At 44.1% G+C, this 20,644-nt stretch overlaps 1 protein-coding gene across 1 annotated transcript in view; it reads left to right on the top strand.

Annotated features, from left to right (window-relative positions):
- Positions 1-20,644, top strand: part of LOC121293851 (SAP30 binding protein) — a 75,136-nt gene that overhangs the window by 43,837 nt on the left and 10,655 nt on the right. Inside the window, exon 5 of the mRNA XM_041217255.1 lies at positions 20,075-20,163. Coding sequence (XP_041073189.1) covers positions 20,075-20,163 — 89 coding nt within the window. The remainder of the gene's footprint in view (positions 1-20,074; positions 20,164-20,644) is intronic.

The raw sequence follows: 20,644 nt of genomic DNA, 5'->3' as shown, positions 1-20,644 counted from the left end.
CACTAGCACATGGCACGGGTAGCACTCCTGAGATCACAACCCTGCGAGTCCTGTCCTTCAGTTTTGCACCAACTCCCTAAACTCTCTTTGCAGGACCTCGTCCTCCTTCCTATCCACGTCATTGGTCCCTGCGTGGACCACGGCATCTGGCTGCTCACCCTCCCTCCTGAGAATACTGAGAACTCAATCTGAGATATCGCGGACCCTGGCACCAGGGAGGCAACAGACCATCTGGGATTCTCGATCTCTCCCACAGAACCTCTTATCTGTCCCCCTGACTATTGAATCCCCTATCACTACTGATCTCCTCTTTTCCCTCCTTCCTTTCTGAGCTGAGGGTCCAGTCTCGGTGCCAGAGACGCGACCACTACAACTTATCCCTGGTAGGTCGTCCCCACCATCTGTATCCAAAGCAGTATACCTATTGTTGATGGGAACGGCCACAGGGGTGCTCTGTCCCAGGCTTCCCACATGCTGCATTCGGAGCACTCGACTGTCCTAACTGCTGCCTCCATTACCTACTCCTAATTTAATTAAAGGAACTTACCTGGCTGACCTCACTAGGAGAAAGCTCGTCCTCAGCCTCTGCTCGCCGAAGCCTCTCGAGCCAAAGCCTCAAAGCTCCACTCCTTCACTGGGCCGCTCACACACTGGCCGCTCCTTTTCAGCTTCCCCTCCTTTTATTTTCAATCTCCCAATCACCTCTCCTCTCGTGCTGTTTTCAATCACAATGTTTACATAAAGTTCTAGAATAATTTTTGTCTTGCTGTGAATTGAATGTAGGTTGCAGGTTGTCTGCCTTGGCCGGGTGTGTTTATGTACCTTTGTACCTTAGCATTGATTGCAGCTGCCCTGGGACTGCTCAATTTAGCAACAGTGAAAACAAGCCTTCTTGTGATTTATTTGTGCAGTCACACAGTTTTGTAGACAAATCCTGACTCTGTCCTCTGTTCTACACAACTACTTCACTGTCTGATTAATAGACCCAACTGCAACTTAACTAGTCTGGCTTTTATAATTCAGTCTGCACCATAGTTAGTATCAAAACACTATTCAGTCCTGCACTAACCTTACAATGTGAAACCTCTCTCATTACGGTATTAGGTAGGTTGACTTCAGTTTAGGTGCCTCAGCCCTTTGGTAATTCAGCCAAATGGCCACTCACCATGTTTGAATCTCAATGGTGAGTCTGAGAAAGCTACTACACAAGGTGGGGCATCACAATCCAGCCTAATGCATGATGTATGCACCCGTGCAGTTTTCAGCAGGGGTCCCATGCAATGCTCCATCTTCATTGTGCGTGGTCTCTTTAGAATTGCCCTGCATGGGTGCATTTTAAAGGGAATACTACTTGTATGCAGCCTATTTGTCACCTGTGCAGCACATTCCTGATTCCTGCATGTCCACGCACCCTCACAGTTTAAAGAGAACATTGGTCTCTGTATAGAAATCAGTCCACAGGAAGGAGAGGATAAGGTGTAGGTCTCCAGCAGTGGGCGGGGAATCAGTGTCAGTATCCAGTAGGGGGTGCAGGATAGCCACCAATAATGGGGCTTCTGGCTTCTTTTAGTTCTTCCCCTCACTATGCCATGGAGACTGTGGTCCTTTGTAGTTACCTATTGCCCTCTCAGCTGACTGCAGCTAAGTCGGCGCAGACCAGTGAGCAACATTATAGTTTCCCAATCACAAATAAGGGAAGGTGATTGTGTAATGTGTTTTATCTGGGATGATGAGAAAGCGACTTGCTTTGTCTCGCACTGTTCTCCAACTTGCTGAGTGTGCAGCTCTTGGACCATCCCCTGTCATGCCACTCCCTGCTAAATGTACGTGTATATCTTACGGCCTTGGATTCTTGCAGTGTGACAGTGCACACTCTGATGAATCAGATTAACATGGTTAGCCGGACAGGCTGTGTACTGGGTGCGGTTCTCAATGAACAACACAACTTACTGCTCCAGGGGCGGTGTCTCCTCCAGGCTGCACATTTTTGCCTCCTTTAGCTGGCAGGAAGTTCCTAATCAGTACAGTCACCAAGGCAACCAGTTCCTCGGTCATTCTTTGCAACACCTGGGTTCTGTTGCCAATCAAGATAGGTGCAATTGAGAAAGTGCCAGGGCAAAAGAAAAAGGGTGGGACTATAGTAAAGTGGGAAAGAGTAAAGTGCAGGGCACAGTGTTGCCATGGCAGCCCATTGTGCCTGGCTGCTTTTAATCCTGTGTGGATCTGTTATTGAAAGCATTTGTCACAAAAGAATTTGACCCCAGGGTGCAAACGGTGTCCAATTCTGTCTTTGTGCAAGTATTCCAGAGTGCCTAAAGCAAGGGAAAAACAAGCTGAGCAGACTACTTGTACAAGTGCGCTGTGAAACTGTCGTTGAAATGCGCAGATTGTTCTCTCACTCTGCTTGTACTCCTGTGTGTCAGTTTAGCTGCTTATTCAGTTCAGTCATGTCTCTGCATGCCAGCTGTTTTATACCGTTAATGGCCTTCAACAATGCCTTCATCCTTCCTGTATAGGTACGGATGTCAGATGAGGGTTTGACTGCAACAAATTGCCAGCTGATCCTCACTGGCTAGCACCTGGAAGAGCTAAACGGCCGGGGATGCAATGCATCAACTTGACTGATTGTAACAAAATCAGGGTAAACATGCACCCCACCAAATCAGCCAATTATTCACAGGAAATTACTAATAACAGGTGGTAAAAACACAATCTTTGGGGAATAGAAAATATTGAATACAGGAAATTCATTGACTTGTGGTTTAAAAGAATTCAGCAATTTCTATGATATACAGCCACCCCAGAGTTTCTGCAAAGGAGCCAAGGACAACAAACGGTAACCAAAGGAACTGTAGGGCACCCTCATGGCAGTTGTTAGTGGTGGTTTTTGTGGTTTGCTGTCAGCTTGAATCATGAGCAAAGCACAGAGGAGAATGGTCAATTTTGGATCAGCAAATGGCAGGGAAGGAGAATAGTGTACTGATTTAGTGGGGTTTGATAGCAAAGAGGGTGTTTGGTGACCACCCTCCTGAATCTGGAACAAGAGTAGTCCAATTTTGAGAAATGGCTGTCAGGTACCTGTGTGGCTATGATATCTTTGCAGAACATAATGCAAACAGTGCACAGCACATGGAGCTCAAAATATCCAACTGAAAAACTAGTTTATTCTGGTTTGACTATATATACATACATACACAAATGGCCATAAGATGGTGTTATTGCACTCCTCACGCCTTAATGAAAAAGTCACACAAAAGTTCAAATTCCATACATTTCTTGTTTTTCATTTATTTACAAATCCAAATTAACAACTTCCTATTTCCTAAGAGGATACCTCCTTTCTTGACTCAAACTTCCAGAACTTGGGAAAAGGCCTTCACCCATCAGGGCCCCAAGTCCAAAGAGATGTTTTCTCCAATAAGGACTGACTTTGCTCCTGACCTTCAGTTGAAATTTCCACTTCATCAGACATTTCTGCCTAACTCTGATGCGGATCTGACCTGATTCAGGCACAACTTGTGCTGGAGTAACTACTGGTAGACGCAACTTATCCCAACAATGTAATTCAGCACATTAATTTGATTCTTCCCAACTCTCCTCTTCTTCACGAACCTCTGAAGGTAAAACATGATCTACATGTACAAACCTAAACTTTCCACCATAAACATCTTGATCAAATATGTGTAAGGACCAAATATTTTTACAACTCTTCCTGGTAACCACTTCAACCACTTATGATTATGTTCTTTACTGTAACCTGTGGTTCAACTTCAGACTTCTTTCTCTCTCTTTCTACCCCTTTCATGACTCTTTCTCCCTGGATTGTTTTTCTTCTTCTGACCATGCTAAATGTGGCTTCAGCAATGAAAACCTTGTTCTCAGCTGTCTTGTAAGAAGCCATTCAGCTGGTGTTCTTCCAGTAGTAGTATGAAGTGTGTTACAATAAATAAACAAAAAAATTGCCAGTTTGTGATTCATTTCTGAACTGACATTTCTTCCAATTTGTATCTAGCATTTGTTTAACAAGAGCACGCTAAACAATTTGTACTGTGTGCTCTGCTGCTCCATTTGAAACAGGTTGATATGGTGAAACTCCTAGTGTGTTTTACCTCGTTCATTCTCAGAAATTTTACGAACTTTTCCGACCAGAATCGAGGTCTGTTGTCAGACACGATTTCCTTCAGGAGCTCGTAAGCAGGAAATGAACTATGCAAAAAATCTAGAGTTTGCTAATTGTTTGATTCATCAGGGATCCCTCAACCAGCTTTGAATGGCTGTCCAGCACAATGAATAGCTGTTGCCCTTCAAATTCTGCAAAATCTATGTGCCACACTTTAGCTAGCCATTTCCACAGTTGAAGTACCACCAATGGTGGCTTTTCTACAGCTAAACATGGTCTACACTGTTTCACTGTGAACTTTACAGCCTTATCTAAACTTAGCCACCATAGCTGGCTTCTAGCTAGACTCTTTGTTAAACTCATCCCTAAGTCTAGGTCATGAAGATCACATAGCAACTGCATTCTCTACCTTTCAAGAGTTACAAGCCTGGCTTCCCACATAACACAACCTTTGTCGACAAAGAACACATTCTTACACCTAAAAAATGACCTGATTTCTAAATCCAGTATCTGTGTTGGCCACCCGTTTGCGATATGGTCGTACACCCTTGTCAATACATAGTCCTTAAGAGTTGTTCTATCGATGCTATCTGTTGTAACTTGCAACTCACGTATGTGTGAAAAGAAAAATACATCTTCCCTGTTGGGCTCTACCTCTGACGGGGTTGGCGATCAGCAGGATGGGGGAGGCTAGAGTGTGGTCAGGGGTCTGGTCGTGTGGTCGGTGGGGGGGGTAGTCAGTGGGTTGGGGTTGTTGGGTGGTTATGGGATATGAGGAGGGGTAGTCAGATCAGAGGGGGTGGTTTCAGTAATATAGTAACTGGTTTTAATCCTAACTTTTACTGGGTAACTATTCTGCTGAGTTGGAACTATCTGAAGCTTCCAATTTTAAATTGGAGTTTGAGGGTTCCAGACAAAGGGTAATTGCCCTATAGAAGTTGAAACTTCATGGGCCATGTAGCCCCTGCATGAGGATTTCTAAGTGGGTCCCCAGTGAATCTTTTGGGGTTTGACCCTCTGGAGAATGGAAGATCTGGGCCAATGTTCTCAGTCTCAAGTCTTCTCAGTTCTTGCTCTACTTTCTCTTTTAGCACATAGGGTACTAGACAAGATCTGCAATAAACTGGTCTTGCGTTCCTCTGGATTTGTACATTGGCCTTATATCCTTAAATCAGTTTGCTGGTTTCGCTAAACACCTAATGGTACTTGGCAATCACCTCGTCTTGTGTAGTTATTTTCATTTCTACGTGCAAAACCTCATTCCAGTTGAACTTAAGTGCTGTTAACTAGCTTCTTCCTAACAAGGCTGGTTTTTCACCCTTCACTACAATGATGGGCAATTTGTACATTGCTCCTTGTATGTGACTGGAATTGGTAAACTTCCCATTATGGGGATTTTCTCTTTTCCATAACTTCTTGATTCTGTGTGTGATTTCTCCAGCTGATGCTGACTAAAGTTTTGATGGTATAATGATTCAGGAATCATGCTGACTGCATCCGTCTTGACCTCCATGTTTACCGGAGCTCCATCCAAAGCTACTTGAACTACAATGCCCTGCGAATTTCCATTGCACATCCTTGTGCTTTGGATCATATGGGTCTCAACCGACCCATCATCGACCTGGTGCTGTTCAACAACTGTACATAGTAGTTGGGAAGAATCAAATCAGTCTGATCAGTTGGATAGTTGGGATATGAGTAGAGTACCAATAGTTACGCCAACACAATTGAAACCAGTTCAGATCTGAGCCAGAGTCAAACAGAAATGCTTGATGGAATGAAACTTTCAATTGAAGGTCAAGGGATAAATCAGTCCTTGTTAGAGAAACCATTGGTACTCTATTCGTATCCCAACTATCCAATTCATCAGACTCATTTGATTCTTCCCAACTTCCTCCTCCTCATATTCTGGTTTGACTATATATACATACATAAATGGCCAACAGGAATTGAGCAATTAGCATTTATTTTGCCATTAAAACAATTGTGGCCAAGTTAGCAAGCTCCCAGTCATCCGTGTCCACCATCTTAATCTTACTGCCCCTGTTCATGTGTCAGCCATGGTTCAGTGATAGCTCTCTCATCTCTGAGACAGAAGCTTGTGTGTTTAAGACCCAGTCCAGAGACTTGAGCACAAAATCTAGGCTGACACTCAAGTGCAGTACTGAGGGAGTGCTGCATTGTTGGAGATGCCGGCTTTAAGAGGAAACATTAAACCAAGGCACTATCTTCCTTCCCCCTCAGGTGAATATAAAAAAAAAATTGCTGTGGCACAATTTGAAGAAAGAAACCAGTGTTCTCCCCTGTGTCCTGGCCAATGCTTATTTCTCAATCAACATCACTAAAACAACTAGTCTGGCTATTATCTCAGTGCTGTTTGGGGGAGCTTGCTGTGTGCAAATTGGCTGCTGTGTTTCCTATATTATGACACTTCATTGCTGTGAACTACTTTGGAACACTCTTAAGTTGTGAAAGACACTAGAAAATCTGTCTTTTTCTCATTCAGTTTTAGATTGTTGAGGCCATGTTCCTCAAATGTAACAAACCAGGGGGACTGGTCTAGAAAATCTCACCTTGTGCAGTCAGTTGCAATGGTGCATTTTAATGGATTCCCATGTTCATTTCAAAACCCTGCGAGGGGGCCTAGTTTAAATTGTGTGTGCATGGCATCCTTCCTTCATCCATGAATTGCCCAGTGTGTACAGGGGTTTGTTTACAAACAGGCCCCGCAGGCTGCCCATGACAGAGAACAGGAGTGTCTGCGGGGAAATACCAAGCTCGCCTGTGGGTGAAACAGAGAGCTCAGTGTCTGAAACGTCCACTGTCAAATGTCAAGTATGTATTTCAATTGAGCCTTACGCTGGGTATACAGCGTGAGCAATATTCTTATGAAATGATCGGAGCTACTGTTTTGAGTTTGATCCCAGGGCCCCACCATGCCTTGCCGACCCCCGGGAACTGTGCACAGGGCTGTGCCAGCTCTCACAGACTTGCTTCTGCAGCAACATTCCAACCCTTCTGCCTACACTTGCTTCGGCAGCTTGTCCGAGTGGGAATGCAAGAACTCAGTTATTGTAAGCTTCGGCTTCTATCGCTGAATGCCCAGAGTGTGGACCTTGCTCAGTCTCTCTGCAATCCAACTCTGTGCCAGAAACAAAAACAGAAATACCTAGAAAAACTCAGCAGGTCTGGCAGCATCGGCAGAGAAGAGCAAAGTTGACATTTCGAGTCCTCATGACTTTTCTGTGCCAGAAAAGTTGGCAACTACTTATTCAATAATGTAGCCTGCAAAGACTTGTCTGTTTTCTCCTCCCAAGTAGCCATTCTTTTATGTGCAAGCCTCAATGGCATCTGCTATTTGTTGGACAGCACAGTACAGCCCAACCCTTTCCTGACAGTGCCCATGCATGCATGGTTTTTCAGCAGGAATCATTGGGTAGTAATTAGCTAATTCAGCACAGGTTGAGGATCAGAGCTGGAACCTTCCTGCGTTACAGGCTGAGAATCAGGTTAAACACTATAAGTCCAACCCAGCCATGAGTAAAACAGTCTGCCACAAAAGTTACTTGCTTAGAAAGTAGAAAGGATTTGCATTAATATAGCACCTTATCATATATTTCAGAACAATCCAAAGTTCTTCATGGTCAATTAATTACTTTAACATGCAGACGCCTTTGTTTTGTAGACAACCAATTTGTACATAAGCATCCCACAAACAACAACATACTAGGTGAATGACCTGTTGATTTGCTTTTGATGGTGTTGGTTATAGGAGCAATTTTGGCTCCAGGACATCAGGAAAACTCTCAGCTCTTCTTCCACTGAAGTTATGGTATCTTCACCCATTCACCTGAACAGCTAGACAGGGCCTCAGTTTAACATAGATTAAAAAGAGATAAAAACAAAAAAACTGCAGATGCTGGAAATCCAAAACAAAAACAGAAATACCTGGAAAAACTCAGCAAGTCTGGCAGCATCGGCGGAGAAGAACAAAGTTGACGTTTCGAGTCCTCATGACCCTTCAACAGAACTAAGTAGAAATAGGAAAGGGGTGAAATATAAGCTGGTTTACGGGGGAGGGGGCAGGGGAAGAAGGGGGCGGGGGGTTGTTGGGACAAACAAGCAGTGATAGGAGCAGATAACCAAAAGATGTCACAGACAAAAGAACAAAGAGGTGTTGGAGGTGGTGATATCTGAAAGAATGTGCTAATTAAGATTGGAGAGCAGGACGAGCAAGGTAGCTCTAGTGGGGGTGGGGTGAAATAAACCATGAGTGGAATACATTTAAAAATAATGGAAATAGGTTCCCACCGTAAACCAGCTTATATTTCACCCCTTTCCTATTTCTACTTAATTCTGTTGAAGGGTCACGAGGACTCGAAACGTCAACTTTGTTCTTCTCCGCCGATGCTGCCAGACCTGCTGAGTTTTCCCAGGTATTTCTGTTTTTGTTTTAGATTAAAAAGCATGTTTAGCTATCTGCTCTGTAACCAGAAAAAATCCAGACATACACAGCACTTAACACAATTGGAGGTGAAGCCCCCACGAAGTACAGAAGCCTCTGCATCTCTGTATAGAGGAACACCTTGCTGCATTGTGCAGTTTATTTTATGATAACCAGTGCTGCCAGGCTCCTGTTTCAGAAGCTACCTCCTGGAGGATTAATAACGCACAGCCCAACATGAGCACAGGGCCTTCTATCTGTGGCTCCTCTGACAGAGACACAGCCTTCCCCCATTTTCCGCCTGTGCTGACGAACTTGCCCACCCTCCAAAAAAACAACTCTCAATATCTTCAAGTGTCCACCCATCTCTCTCTCTCTCTCTCAGTCCTCACCCACCCACTCACATCCCCCATCTTTCTCCCTGCTCCAGCAGCAACTCACATTTCTCCCTTCTGTTCTGGTCTTCTCAGCCTTTGTGTCATTTCTCTCCCTGGCTTTAAATAAAATCAAGATTCCCATCTTTCTCCCTACCCCACTCCACTCTTACACTCTGTAATTTGACAGTAATCTCCCCTGCCCGACCTGCTTGTGTCCTATATTCTCCTATACAATGGCAGCCTATCTGATGTTCTGCTTGTTCAATCCTTCATTGTGAGACTTCCCTTGTCACCATGCCCCCCAACAGCCCCCCACACACCAACCCCACACCCCTTGGTGTCCTCTGTTTATTACTGTGGGTGACTCCCAGGAACTCTGGCTCCGCTTGAATTCCCATTGCTGAATTGACTTGTGCTTTTATGTGCGCAGTGACTTGTTGATGTGCTGGATTTGAGCATGAGGCTAAGTCTTCACCTCGGTTACTATGGCGATGTGAATACCATGCTTTTGTCCACTATTTTGTGGCTTTTTTTTTAAAGCTATTTTTCTTTTGAGCATTGCCTCCATTCAGCTTGCAGAGCTAACTACACTGGGCAAAGCTCCAATGGCAGTGTACAGTGAATATAGCTAGTTCCCACAGCTGACGGACTAGGGCCCTACTTACTCAGATACTGAGGGCATGAGGGAGGCAGAGCATGGAGGTAGACAGAGATAACAGGATAACCCTGGACTAATTAAATCTGTCAGACTTTCTTCATGTATGCTGGCTAGTTCGGTTTCAGGGCACAATAACTTAAGTGCATCAAGTGTTTGTGTGTGGTTGAATATGTGTGATATATGTTATGTGCATGTGTGTGTGTATATATATATATATATATATAATATACATGTGTTTATATTTGGATGTGTATGTAAAGATGCCTGTATGTGTGCATCTGTGCTGTCCAGTGTGGGACAGAAAGCAGCCTAATGGAGTGTGTAATCCAATCTCAGGATTGCTGATTTATTTCCTAATTACAGAAAAGAACTCATTACAGTGACAGCAGGCCCCGAGTATTCAGAAGGATGAAAGTTTAGTCCAGCACAATGAAACTTCCTTTGTTTGTTGCCCTTTCCCAAGATAACTTTGATGACTAACTTTGACTTTTCAGTTGAACTGTGAGAATTTTTCTTTTTAATCTGGCCTTCTGTATTTCTTTTCTCTGGCCTGGACTAATAATTCAGAGAATCTGAATTCAAATCCCATCATCAACATTTCAGAATTTGAATTCATTTTGGGAAAATCTTGTAGTAAAAAGCTGGTATGAGTAAAAGTGACCATGGAGCTGCCAGACCGTCGTAAAAGTCTAACTGTTTTACGATGTGCTTTAGGGAAGGGAACCTGCCATCCTTACCTGGTTCTGGACTGTATGTGACTCCAGTCCCACACCCACATGGTTGACTTCACTGTCCTCTGAATGGTCTAGCAAACCACTCAGTTGTATCGAGGGAGCAGGCCCGCCAGCATCTCCTGATGGCAACTAGGATGGCCAATAAATGTCAGCCTTGTCAGCAGCACCCAAACCCAAGATTGGAAACATATTTGCTTAATCATGCTTTAATAGGTTTTGATAGAGGATATAGAGAAAAACTTCCCTCTGACAAGTGAGATCAAAAACCAGTGTCATAGGTTCAAAATCATTGGCAACACATCTAGAGAACAGATGAGGGGGATTTTTTTCCACTGAGTTGTTGCTCTGAAGCTGATGAAAGTTGATTCCATAAAAATGTTTTTAAAGGGAGCTAGACTGGAACCTGACAATGAGGAACTTACAAGGTTATGGATAAAATTGGGGATGTGGGACTAAGTACAGCTGTTCTTCCAAAGGGAAAGCACAGACATGAGTCACCAAATGGCCTCCTTCTGTGTTGTAAGTTTCATTGATGTTCCTAAGGCATGTATTTTGTAGGCAGCTCAGTTACTCTGAACTATACAGAAATTGAATCCTCTTCTGGGAGTGCCCCATTTACCTGTGCCCTGGTGCAGTCAGAGCTTCAGTCATGGATGTTAGCTGTGCCTTTAGGCAATGATAATCTTTACCCAGTCACTGAATGTTGACAGCAGGCATGCTTCAACCAGCTCCTAAGTACAGCGCTACCCATTCATGTTGCAACGATCTCCATCAGAATTTTATTATGCTCATTAAGTCTTTGAAGTGATCCCTCAACTTGAAGGTTAGGCATATCACGGTCATAAAACATTAATATTGCTTTACAGCCATATTGCCAACTGGACGCAAATCAGAGGTCAAATGCCCACTAGCCAGTGGGTGAGACCACCCAGACAAACCTCATGTTGGAAAGTTACCTCCAGGATACAGTTGGTTTAAAACAAAAGTGTCTAAACCACTGCATCCTCCCACTCCTCAAAACAATTTCCACACTTAATCACATGAGGTTGTGACGAGATCCCAGCATAAGTGTAATATTTGTATGAGCTGTCATACTGAAGATTTGCACAATGGCAGCAATGGCAGGTTTATCGAACCAGATCCATCACAAGGCAGTTGCCTGTGCCCACCATCAACAAAAAACAACAAAAAGTCCTTAGTTAGTGCATTGACACCAAGACACTAAGGGAAGGCCACAATGATAATTTAATACTTTTATACTTTAATACAATGCAATGTCATAATTATTGCCTCATATTGCTTGTACCCTCAGTGACAAACTTGAATCTACCAGCACTGTATTCCAATGTTATATAGTGACAGACGTCTACTCACCAGTACCGTACCAAGGTGTTATACAGTGACAGATCTGTACCCACCAGTACCGTACCATGGTGTTATACAGTGACAGACCTGTACCCACCAGTACCTAGAGTTATAGAGCCCATAATCATCTTAGCTGAATGTCCCTTGACTGCAAGGATGAATGTCGAAGTATACTGCTTAGTGTTTTTCACCATTTAATTTGCACAATGTGAAAATCACAAGCCCTCACAGCTGCATTGAAATTGCAGTGGCATCTGTTATACAGTTTACATCCTGAACAAATGTGGATAAAAATATAGGTTGGGGCATGGACTTAGAAACAGAAAGTTTTAGGCATAATAGGCTACCCCTCTCCTTTGTCTAGCCAGTGTTGAACTCAGTACACTTTTTAAGTATTCATTCTTGGAATAGCTGACAAGGCCAGCATTTATTGTCCATTCCTAATTGCCCTTGAGAAGGTGTTGGTGAACTGCCTTCTTGAACTGCTGCAAGACGTCTACTCACCAGTACCGTACCACGGTGTTATACAGTGACAGATCTGTACCCACCAGTGCTGTACCGTAGAGTTAAAGAGCCCACAATCATCTTAGCTGACATGTCCCTTGACATGTGGTGTAAGCACACCCAATTTCTGCTAGAGAAGGACTAATTGATACTACGGTCATCAGAGCTTTTGGGAAAATCTCTCTCTTGTTCTTCCCAGATCCTAAACATTCTTACTACCTTCCTTCTTACACTTCTCCTTTCTACACTCTCTGCTTTGAAATTGAAGCTCACTGTCATCTCCCACTCTAATTCACTCTGTCCCAGGACTTCAAACTGTGTGAAGAGCTTCACCTCACCCAGTCTTTCCCTGCTCTGAAGGACTTGGAGTCAAATAATTTCCACTTCCTGATTAATCCTGTTTCTCTCTCTGTCCTTTTCAGCCTTGGCATTGGCCTGCACTGTGCGCCCCAACATTTCCCCAGAAGTTTTTTTGTTTTCTGAAAGGGAGGATTAAGTTACTAGAGCCTTTGTTTTCACTGGTCTGAGGCACAGGCAGCAAAACCCTAATCAAACTGTTGCAGTGTACAAGCTGAATGAAATGGGACTTTTGGAGGGAAACTTCTTACCACTTCGATTCTGTCACTCATAATTGTTATGAACTCTAACTCTCCTCTCACACTCCACTGCCTTTGACATCATTGAACATCCCTGTCTCCTCCGCCACCTGTTTTCAATAGCCCAGCTTCATGGCTCTATTATTGTGGTCCCACTCTTAAGCCATCTTGGTGCAGTTACCACATCTGCTCGAAAGGTTTCTCACTCCATGTCAGCCCACAGTGACTTTCGACATGAGCCCTGGGCTTCATTTTTGCTAGCCTTCTTTTCATTAGCCTTCTTTTCATTGTTTCTCTGTAATTCTTTATCAAGCATGGTTTCAGCTTCCTTAATCACAGCAAGGATGCCTAACTCTATAACTCTGCCTCCATGGCTGACTCCCAGGCTGTTGCTGTAGTATTCAGCTGGCTTGCTGACATCAAGTCCTGAGTCAAGGCTTCCTACAATTCAGTGGCAGCAAAACTGGACCATCTGTTTGGCCCTTACAAACTCCTATTCTCCTCCTGGAACTGATGCAAATCAAAATCCTGTTTCTTACTCAGACAGGGCCTGGCAGAGTGTAACCTGGGGATTTCTGAGGAGTTTTGATAGAATAAGTAGGTAGAGCCACTGGCAGCAGGATCTGTAACCAGAAGATATAGATTTAAGATAATTGGCAAAAGAATTGAGTGGGGGTGAGAGAGGAGATGAGAAGAATTTTTTTTACACAGCAAGTTGTTCTGGAACTTACTGCCTGAAGAAGTGGCGAAAGTAGATTCGCTAGTCACTTTCAAAGGGATTTGGATATATATTTGAAACAGCAAACAATTGAAGGAAACAGTAGGATGAGATGGACTAATTGGATGTTTTCAAAGAGTCAATGCAGGCATGATGGGGCAAAAGGCCTCCAGTGCTCTAAGGTTCCATGAACTGAGCTGTTGACTGAGTCTCATCACCTTTCGCATTATTCAGTAATGGCCTGACTAAACTTGAAGCCCTTGTCCATACCTTCAAAACCTCAAGGCTCAACTTCTATAATAGTACCCAGTTTTCACCCTAACCCAACACTCCATTGCCCCTTTTATTCCATGGCTCCCTGTGCCCCAGTGAAAAAATCCTTCTCATTTTCAGATTTCCTCTGTGGCCTCACTGAACCCTGTCAGCAACATTTCTGCAGCTATTGATTTGTTCAACTGTGCCCTCACCTTCATCTTTGATGTTCTGGACCCCAGTAAAACAGTTACTTTCTTTCACCCTGGCCTTATCCTGACATGGTTTGGCCACCCATGCCAGATCTGGTACTTAAAACAGTACAAGGTCCTACTCTCAACTGATGAAAGTGCTCACTATTCCAGGTTCATACTGGAATGCAAGGATACCACCACCCCTGGCTTTTTTTTTCAACTGCAGACTATCTTCTTAAACCCCCCTCCCCTGTCTCCACTCCACACCACCCCCACCCCATCTCCAATAACAGTTGCAAGCGGCTCATGGAGGTCTTTAGCACTAAGATTGAGACAATCTGATCAGTTGCTTCTGCTGCATCTCTCCCTTCCACTTGCCCACCAAGCCAGACTACCTTTAATGCTCTTCCCTGCCCTAGCCCTGAACTGCAACTTTCTCTAGTTTCTGTCCCATCTGAATTCACCTTGTCCATGCGACACATCTCCTATTCCCTCAATCCTATTCCCACCAAACTGCTGATCACCAACTTCTCCACTTGGCCCCTATGTTAGCCATTGTAATCTGTTCTCTCACTTCAGGTGTTGTCCCTCTTTCCTATCATCACCTCTCTAAAAAAAAACAACTCCTGACCCAACCCTCCTTGCTAACTACCATTCCATCTCCAACCTCTCTTTTAGCTCTGAAAAAGAGTCATACGGTCTCAAAACGTTAACTCTGTTTCTCTCACCCCAGATGCTGCCAGACCTGCTAAGTTTTCCCAGCATTTTCTATTTTTATTCCAATGTCCTTTTCCTCTCCAAAGTCCTTTAATGTGTTGTCACCTCCCAAATCCATTCTGATCTTTACCAAAACTCCATATTTGAATCCCTCCAATCAGCCATCTCTGCCACAGTACCGAAATGGTTCTCATCAGTCACAAATGATATCGCATGTGACTGTCACAAGGGTAAACTTTCCCTCCTCGTCCAGTATCCAGCCTTTGACACAGTTGACCACATCATCTTCCTCCAAAGCCTCTCCACTGTCATTCGGCTGTGTGGGATTGCCCTCATGTGCTTCCATTCTTACCTATCTAATCATTGCCAGAGAATCGCATGCATTGGCTTCTCTTCCTGCTCCCGAAATGTTATCTCTGCTGTTTCCCAGGATCTATCCTCGGCCATCTCCTATTTCTCATCTACATGCTGCTCCTTGGTGACATCATCTGAAGGCAGTGTTAGCTTTCACGCGTTGTTATGGCACAGCCAATGGTAAATGCTGAGCTGCTCAAATCCCAAAGAGAAACTTGAAACAATTGCCACAATTGTTTTGCAATTTGTATAAATTTTGAGTTGCGTGCCCTGAATTTAGTAGTAATAAGAGTAGTAATATAGGTTTCTTATAAAACTAAATTAAACCTTTATTAATAGAAGAAATGATTTTAAGTATACACATAGATCTACAAATTACTACTATGATAACTTCTAAGCCCCCTAGTTAATCTAACTCGCAATTACACTTTCATTAAGGCAACAGTAAGACACACAGATTTTAAAAGACCCAGGCAAAGTTACACAGTAACAAAAACAGAATTACCTGGAAAAACTCAGCAGGTCTGGCAGCATCGGCGAAGAAGAAAAGAGTTGAAGTTTCGAGTCCTCATGACCCTTCGACAGAACTTGCGTTCGAGTCCAAGAAAGAGTTGAAATATAAGCTGGTTTAAGGTGTGTGTGTGGGGGGCGGAGAGATAGAGAGACAAAGAGGTGGAGGGGGGGGTGGTTGGGGGGGTGTGGTTGTAGGGACAAACAAGCAGTGATAGAAGCAGATCATCAAAAGATGTCAACGACAATAGTACAATAGAACACATAGGTGTTAAAATTAAAGTTGGTGATATTATCTAAACGAATGTGCTAATTAAGAATGGATGGTAGGGCACTCAAGGTATAGCTCTAGTGGGTTTTTTTTTATATAATGGAAATAGGTGAAATAGGTGGGAAAAGGAAAATCTTTATAATTTATTGGAATAAAATAAAAAAAAAGGGGAAGGGGGAAACAGAAAGGGGGTGGGGATGGGGGAGGGAGCTTACGACCTAAAGTTGTTGAATTCAATATTCAGTCCGGAAGGCTGTAAAGTCCCTAGTCGGAAGATGAGGTGTTGTTCCTCCAGTTTGCGTTGGGCTTCACTGGAACAATGCAGCAAGCCAAGGACAGACATGTGGGCAAGAGAGCAGGGTGGAGTGTTGAAATGGCAAGCGACAGGGAGGTTTGGGTCATTCTTGCGGACAGACCCCAGGTGTTCTGCAAAGCGGTCGCCCAGTTTACGTTTGGTCTCTCCAATGTAGAGGAGACCACATTGGGAGCAACGAATGCAGTAGACTAAGTTGGGGGAAATGCAAGTGAAATGCTGCTTCACTTGAAAGGAGTGTTTGGGTCCTTGGACGGTGAGGAGAGAGGAAGTGAAGGGGCAGGTATTGCATTTTTTGCGTGGACATGGGCCCCAGCTATGCCTGTCTCTTTATGGGGTATGTGGAACATTCCTTGTTGCAGTCCTACTCTGGCCCCCTTCCACAACTCTTTCTCCGGTAGATCGATGATTACTTCGGTGCCGCTTCATGCTCTCGTCAGGACTTGGAAAAATTTATTAATTTTGCTTCCAATCTCCACCCCTCCATCATTTTCACGTGGTCCATCTCTGACACTTCCCTTCCCTTCCTTGACCTCTCTGTCTCAATCTCTGGTGATAGACTGTCCACCAATATCCATTACAAACCCACCGACTCCCACAGCTATCTCGACTACAGCTCCTCACACCCTGCTTCCTGTAAGGACTCCATCCCATTCTCTCAGTTCCTTCGCCTCCGTCGCATCTGTTCCGATGATGCTACATTCAAAAACAGTTCCTCTGACATGTCCTCCTTCTTCCTTAACCGAGGTTTTCCACCCGCGGTCGTTGACAGGGCCCTCAACCGTGTCCGGCCCATCTCCCGCGCATCCGCCCTCACGCCTTCTCCTCCCTCCCAGAAACATGATAGGGTCCCCCTTGTCCTCACTTATCACCCCACCAGCCTCCGCATTCAAAGGATCATCCTCCGCCATTTCCGCCAACTCCAGCATGATGCCACCACCAAACACATCTTCCCTTCACCCCCCTTATCGGCATTCCGTAGGGATCGCTCCCTCCGGGACACCCTGGTCCACTCCTCCATCACCCCCTACTCCTCACCCCCCTCCTATGGCACCACCCCATGCCCACGCAAAAAATGCAATACCTGCCCCTTCACTTCCTCTCTCCTCACCGTCCAAGGACCCAAACACTCCTTTCAAGTGAAGCAGCATTTCACTTGCATTTCCCCCAACTTAGTCTACTGCATCCGTTGCTCCCAATGTGGTCTCCTCTACATTGGAGAGACCAAAAGTAAACTGGGCGACCGCTTTGCAGAACACCTGCGGTCTGTCCGCAAGAATGACCCAAACCTCCCTGTCGCTTGCCATTTCAACACTCCACCCTGCTCTCTTGCCCACATGTCTGTCCTTGGCTTGCTGCATTGTTCCAGTGAAGCCCAACGCAAACTGGAGGAACAACACCTCATCTTCCGACTAGGGACTTTACAGCCTTCTGGACTGAATATTGAATTCAACAACTTTAGGTCGTAAGCTCCCTCCCCCATCCCCACCCCCTTTCTGTTTCCCCCTTCCCCTTTTTTTTTATTTTATTCCAATAAATTATAAAGATTTTCCTTTTCCCACCTATTTCACCTATTTCCATTATATAAAAAAAAAACCCACTAGAGCTATACCTTGAGTGCCCTACCATCCATTCTTAATTAGCACATTCGTTTAGATAATATCAGCAACTTTAATTTTAACACCTATGTGTTCTATTGTACTATTGTCGTTGACATCTTTTGATGATCTGCTTCTATCACTGCTTGTTTGTCCCTACAACCACACCCCCCAACCCCCCCCCCCCCGCCCCCCCACCTCTTGTCTCTCTATCTCTCCGCCCCCCACACACACACCTTAAACCAGCTTATATTTCAACTCTTTCTTGGACTCGAACGCAAGTTCTGTCGAAGGGTCATGAGGACTCGAAACGTCAACTCTTTTCTTCTCCGCCGATGCTGCCAGACCTGCTGAGTATTTCCAGGTAATTCTGTTTTTGTTTTGGATTTCCAGCATCCGCAGTTTTTTTGTTTTTATCTCTAAAGTTACACAGTACCCTGAAACAGTTGAATTCTAAGTCAGTTTTCTCAACCTCAGTTCTTTGTAGACAGCAGCTTGAAGCTTAGATGCTGGAGGCTTTTCACACTTGTTAGACCTTAGAATTCCTGCCCTTAAACACAGCATTCTTTCCTTTATATGTTTTTTCCCCTTTGAATGCAAATTCCCGTTGTTTCACTACGTCTTTGGACTTTGCCTTTCTAATAATAAAAATCTCTCATAGTACCAATTTTACCAGTAATCTTTGGGAAAAATAAACACACTGTTTCTTAACTTATCCTGGCTAGGTGAAACATTTTACCCCTCCTTTGAATTCAAGCTAGTCTGGTTTATTTAAAAATGCAGATGTTCCCTTTAACCCTTACATTCTAAAACTTCCCCCATGTTTACCTACTTAATATTTCAAACTTAGCTTATCTTCCGATACAACAAATTCAATTAAGTCACCCACACGCACGTGCACACACACACACACACACACACACAGACCCCACTATTACTCTATTTTACAATAAATTCCAATAACATTATGAAAATTATTATATCTTCCTGAAAATATGCACTGACAACACCCAGCTCTATCTCACCACCACCCCCCTCAACTCCTCCACTGTTGATAAATTATCAGACTACTTATCTGGCTGAGCAGAAATTTCCTCCATTAAGTACTGGGAATACTGAAGTCATTGGTTTTGATCCCCAGCCAAGTTTTGTCCCCTAGCTACTAACTCCAACTCTCTCCCTGGCAACTGTCTGAAATTAAGTTATTCTGTTCACAACCTTGATGTCACATTTGATGCACAGATAAGCCTCTGACTTCATATTCACACCATCGGTAAGACTGCCTATTGTCACCTTCATAATATCGCTCAACTTCACTCCTATCTCAGCTCACCTATGTTCTACTATGCTGTTGAAACCCTCATCTAATCCTCGTATCCTGGAGACTTGACTGTTCCAATGCGCTCCTGGCTGGTCTCCCAAATTCTACCTTCTGTAAACTTGAGGTCATTCAAAACTCTGCTGCCTGTTTCTTCACTCGCAGCAAGTCTCCTTCCCCTGTCACCCCTGTGCTTACTGACCTACATTGGCTCCTAGTCAAGCAACATCATGATTTTAAAATTCTCATCCTTGTTTGCAAATCCCTCCATGACCTTGCCCCTCCCTATCTCTGTAACTACCTCCAGCCCTAAGATTTCTGTGTTCCTCCAATTCAGGCCTCTTGGACATCCATGATTTTCTTCAATCTACCATTGGTGGCCATGCCTTCAGCTGTTTAGGTCCTAACCTCTGGAATTCCCTCCCTAAATCTCTCCATCTCTCTCTCTTCTCCTTTAAGATATTGCTTAAAACCTGCCTTTTTGACCAAGCTTTTGATGCCGTGGTCTTAATATCTCTTTTGCAGATGGCTGTTAAATTTTATCTGGTAAGCTCCTGTGGAGGGCCTTGGGACGTTCTACTATGGTAAAGTTGCTATATAAATGCAGGTTGTTGTAGGAGGGAAGATGGTCGTTCAGCATTCCCACTCCTGATCACCATCCAAGTGACCTTTGCTGAATAGTGTGTACACATAGAAGTCATGTGAGGACAGGATCAGGCTGGGCTATACTGCAAAAGAGCTCATCTCATGTGAAGAATGGATGCCTGGGTGAACTGCTAATTCTTAGCAGTGTCCAAGAAACCAGAAGGGTCTGATTACAAGTGAGGAGTTGGGAACAGATAGATTAGCACAGGAAGTGTTGTTGAAGGATTGGGGCTGGGATTGGATTGTTTGTCAACTGGCAATGAATTGTGTTGAGGTGGGATGAGAAACTCCACGTCTGTGGCTGTGCAGGGTACAGTGTGCTGAGTTTTCCCTATCCCCCAGGAGGGGTATCTATGATGCTGATATATCTTTTGTTTTCTTTCCAGCTTCGTTTTCAGAAAAAGTGAGGAACATGTCGCCTGATGACATCAAAATGCCTCCCGAGCCCATGGGGAGATGCTCTAATCAGTTACAGGTATGAGGCACAACCGAGGGTAAGAGTGAGTACTGGTACCAAGGGTCAGATTGGGAAGATGCAGTATTGTGTGTTGAGGAATGTTTCTTTGAAGCACAATTTTGTTTGCCCTAATAACCAAATCTGATCACCAACTGTCAGCTTAAGTGGTCTATTAAGGCCAAGTTAGGAGGGATGAACTGGCTGTTAGTGCAAATCCAGTATATTTTACCCACAAGCTGGGTCACATGACTGTTCTGTAGTTTCAGTCTGGGCTTATCTGAGCTCTGTAGACGCTGTCTCCAGAAAGCAGCTTGTGTCCTTCCTCCAAATGCAACGTATTAACTGCTTTAGGCCAGTGTCCCTTGTTTAACAAAAGTGTTCTTTAAAAAAAAGTCAACATATATAAGTATAAAGGAATATATGGTTCACTCTATGTGAGACTAGCACAGACTGTGGTGAGCATGGGTGAGATGTCTTTGTCAATTTGCCCCATCCACGA

This window comes from Carcharodon carcharias, chromosome 22, assembly GCF_017639515.1.
Source record: "Carcharodon carcharias isolate sCarCar2 chromosome 22, sCarCar2.pri, whole genome shotgun sequence".
Lineage (NCBI taxonomy): Eukaryota > Metazoa > Chordata > Chondrichthyes > Lamniformes > Lamnidae > Carcharodon > Carcharodon carcharias.
Note: the sequence above shows the minus strand (reverse complement) of the source record. Positions and strands in the feature narration are given on the sequence as shown.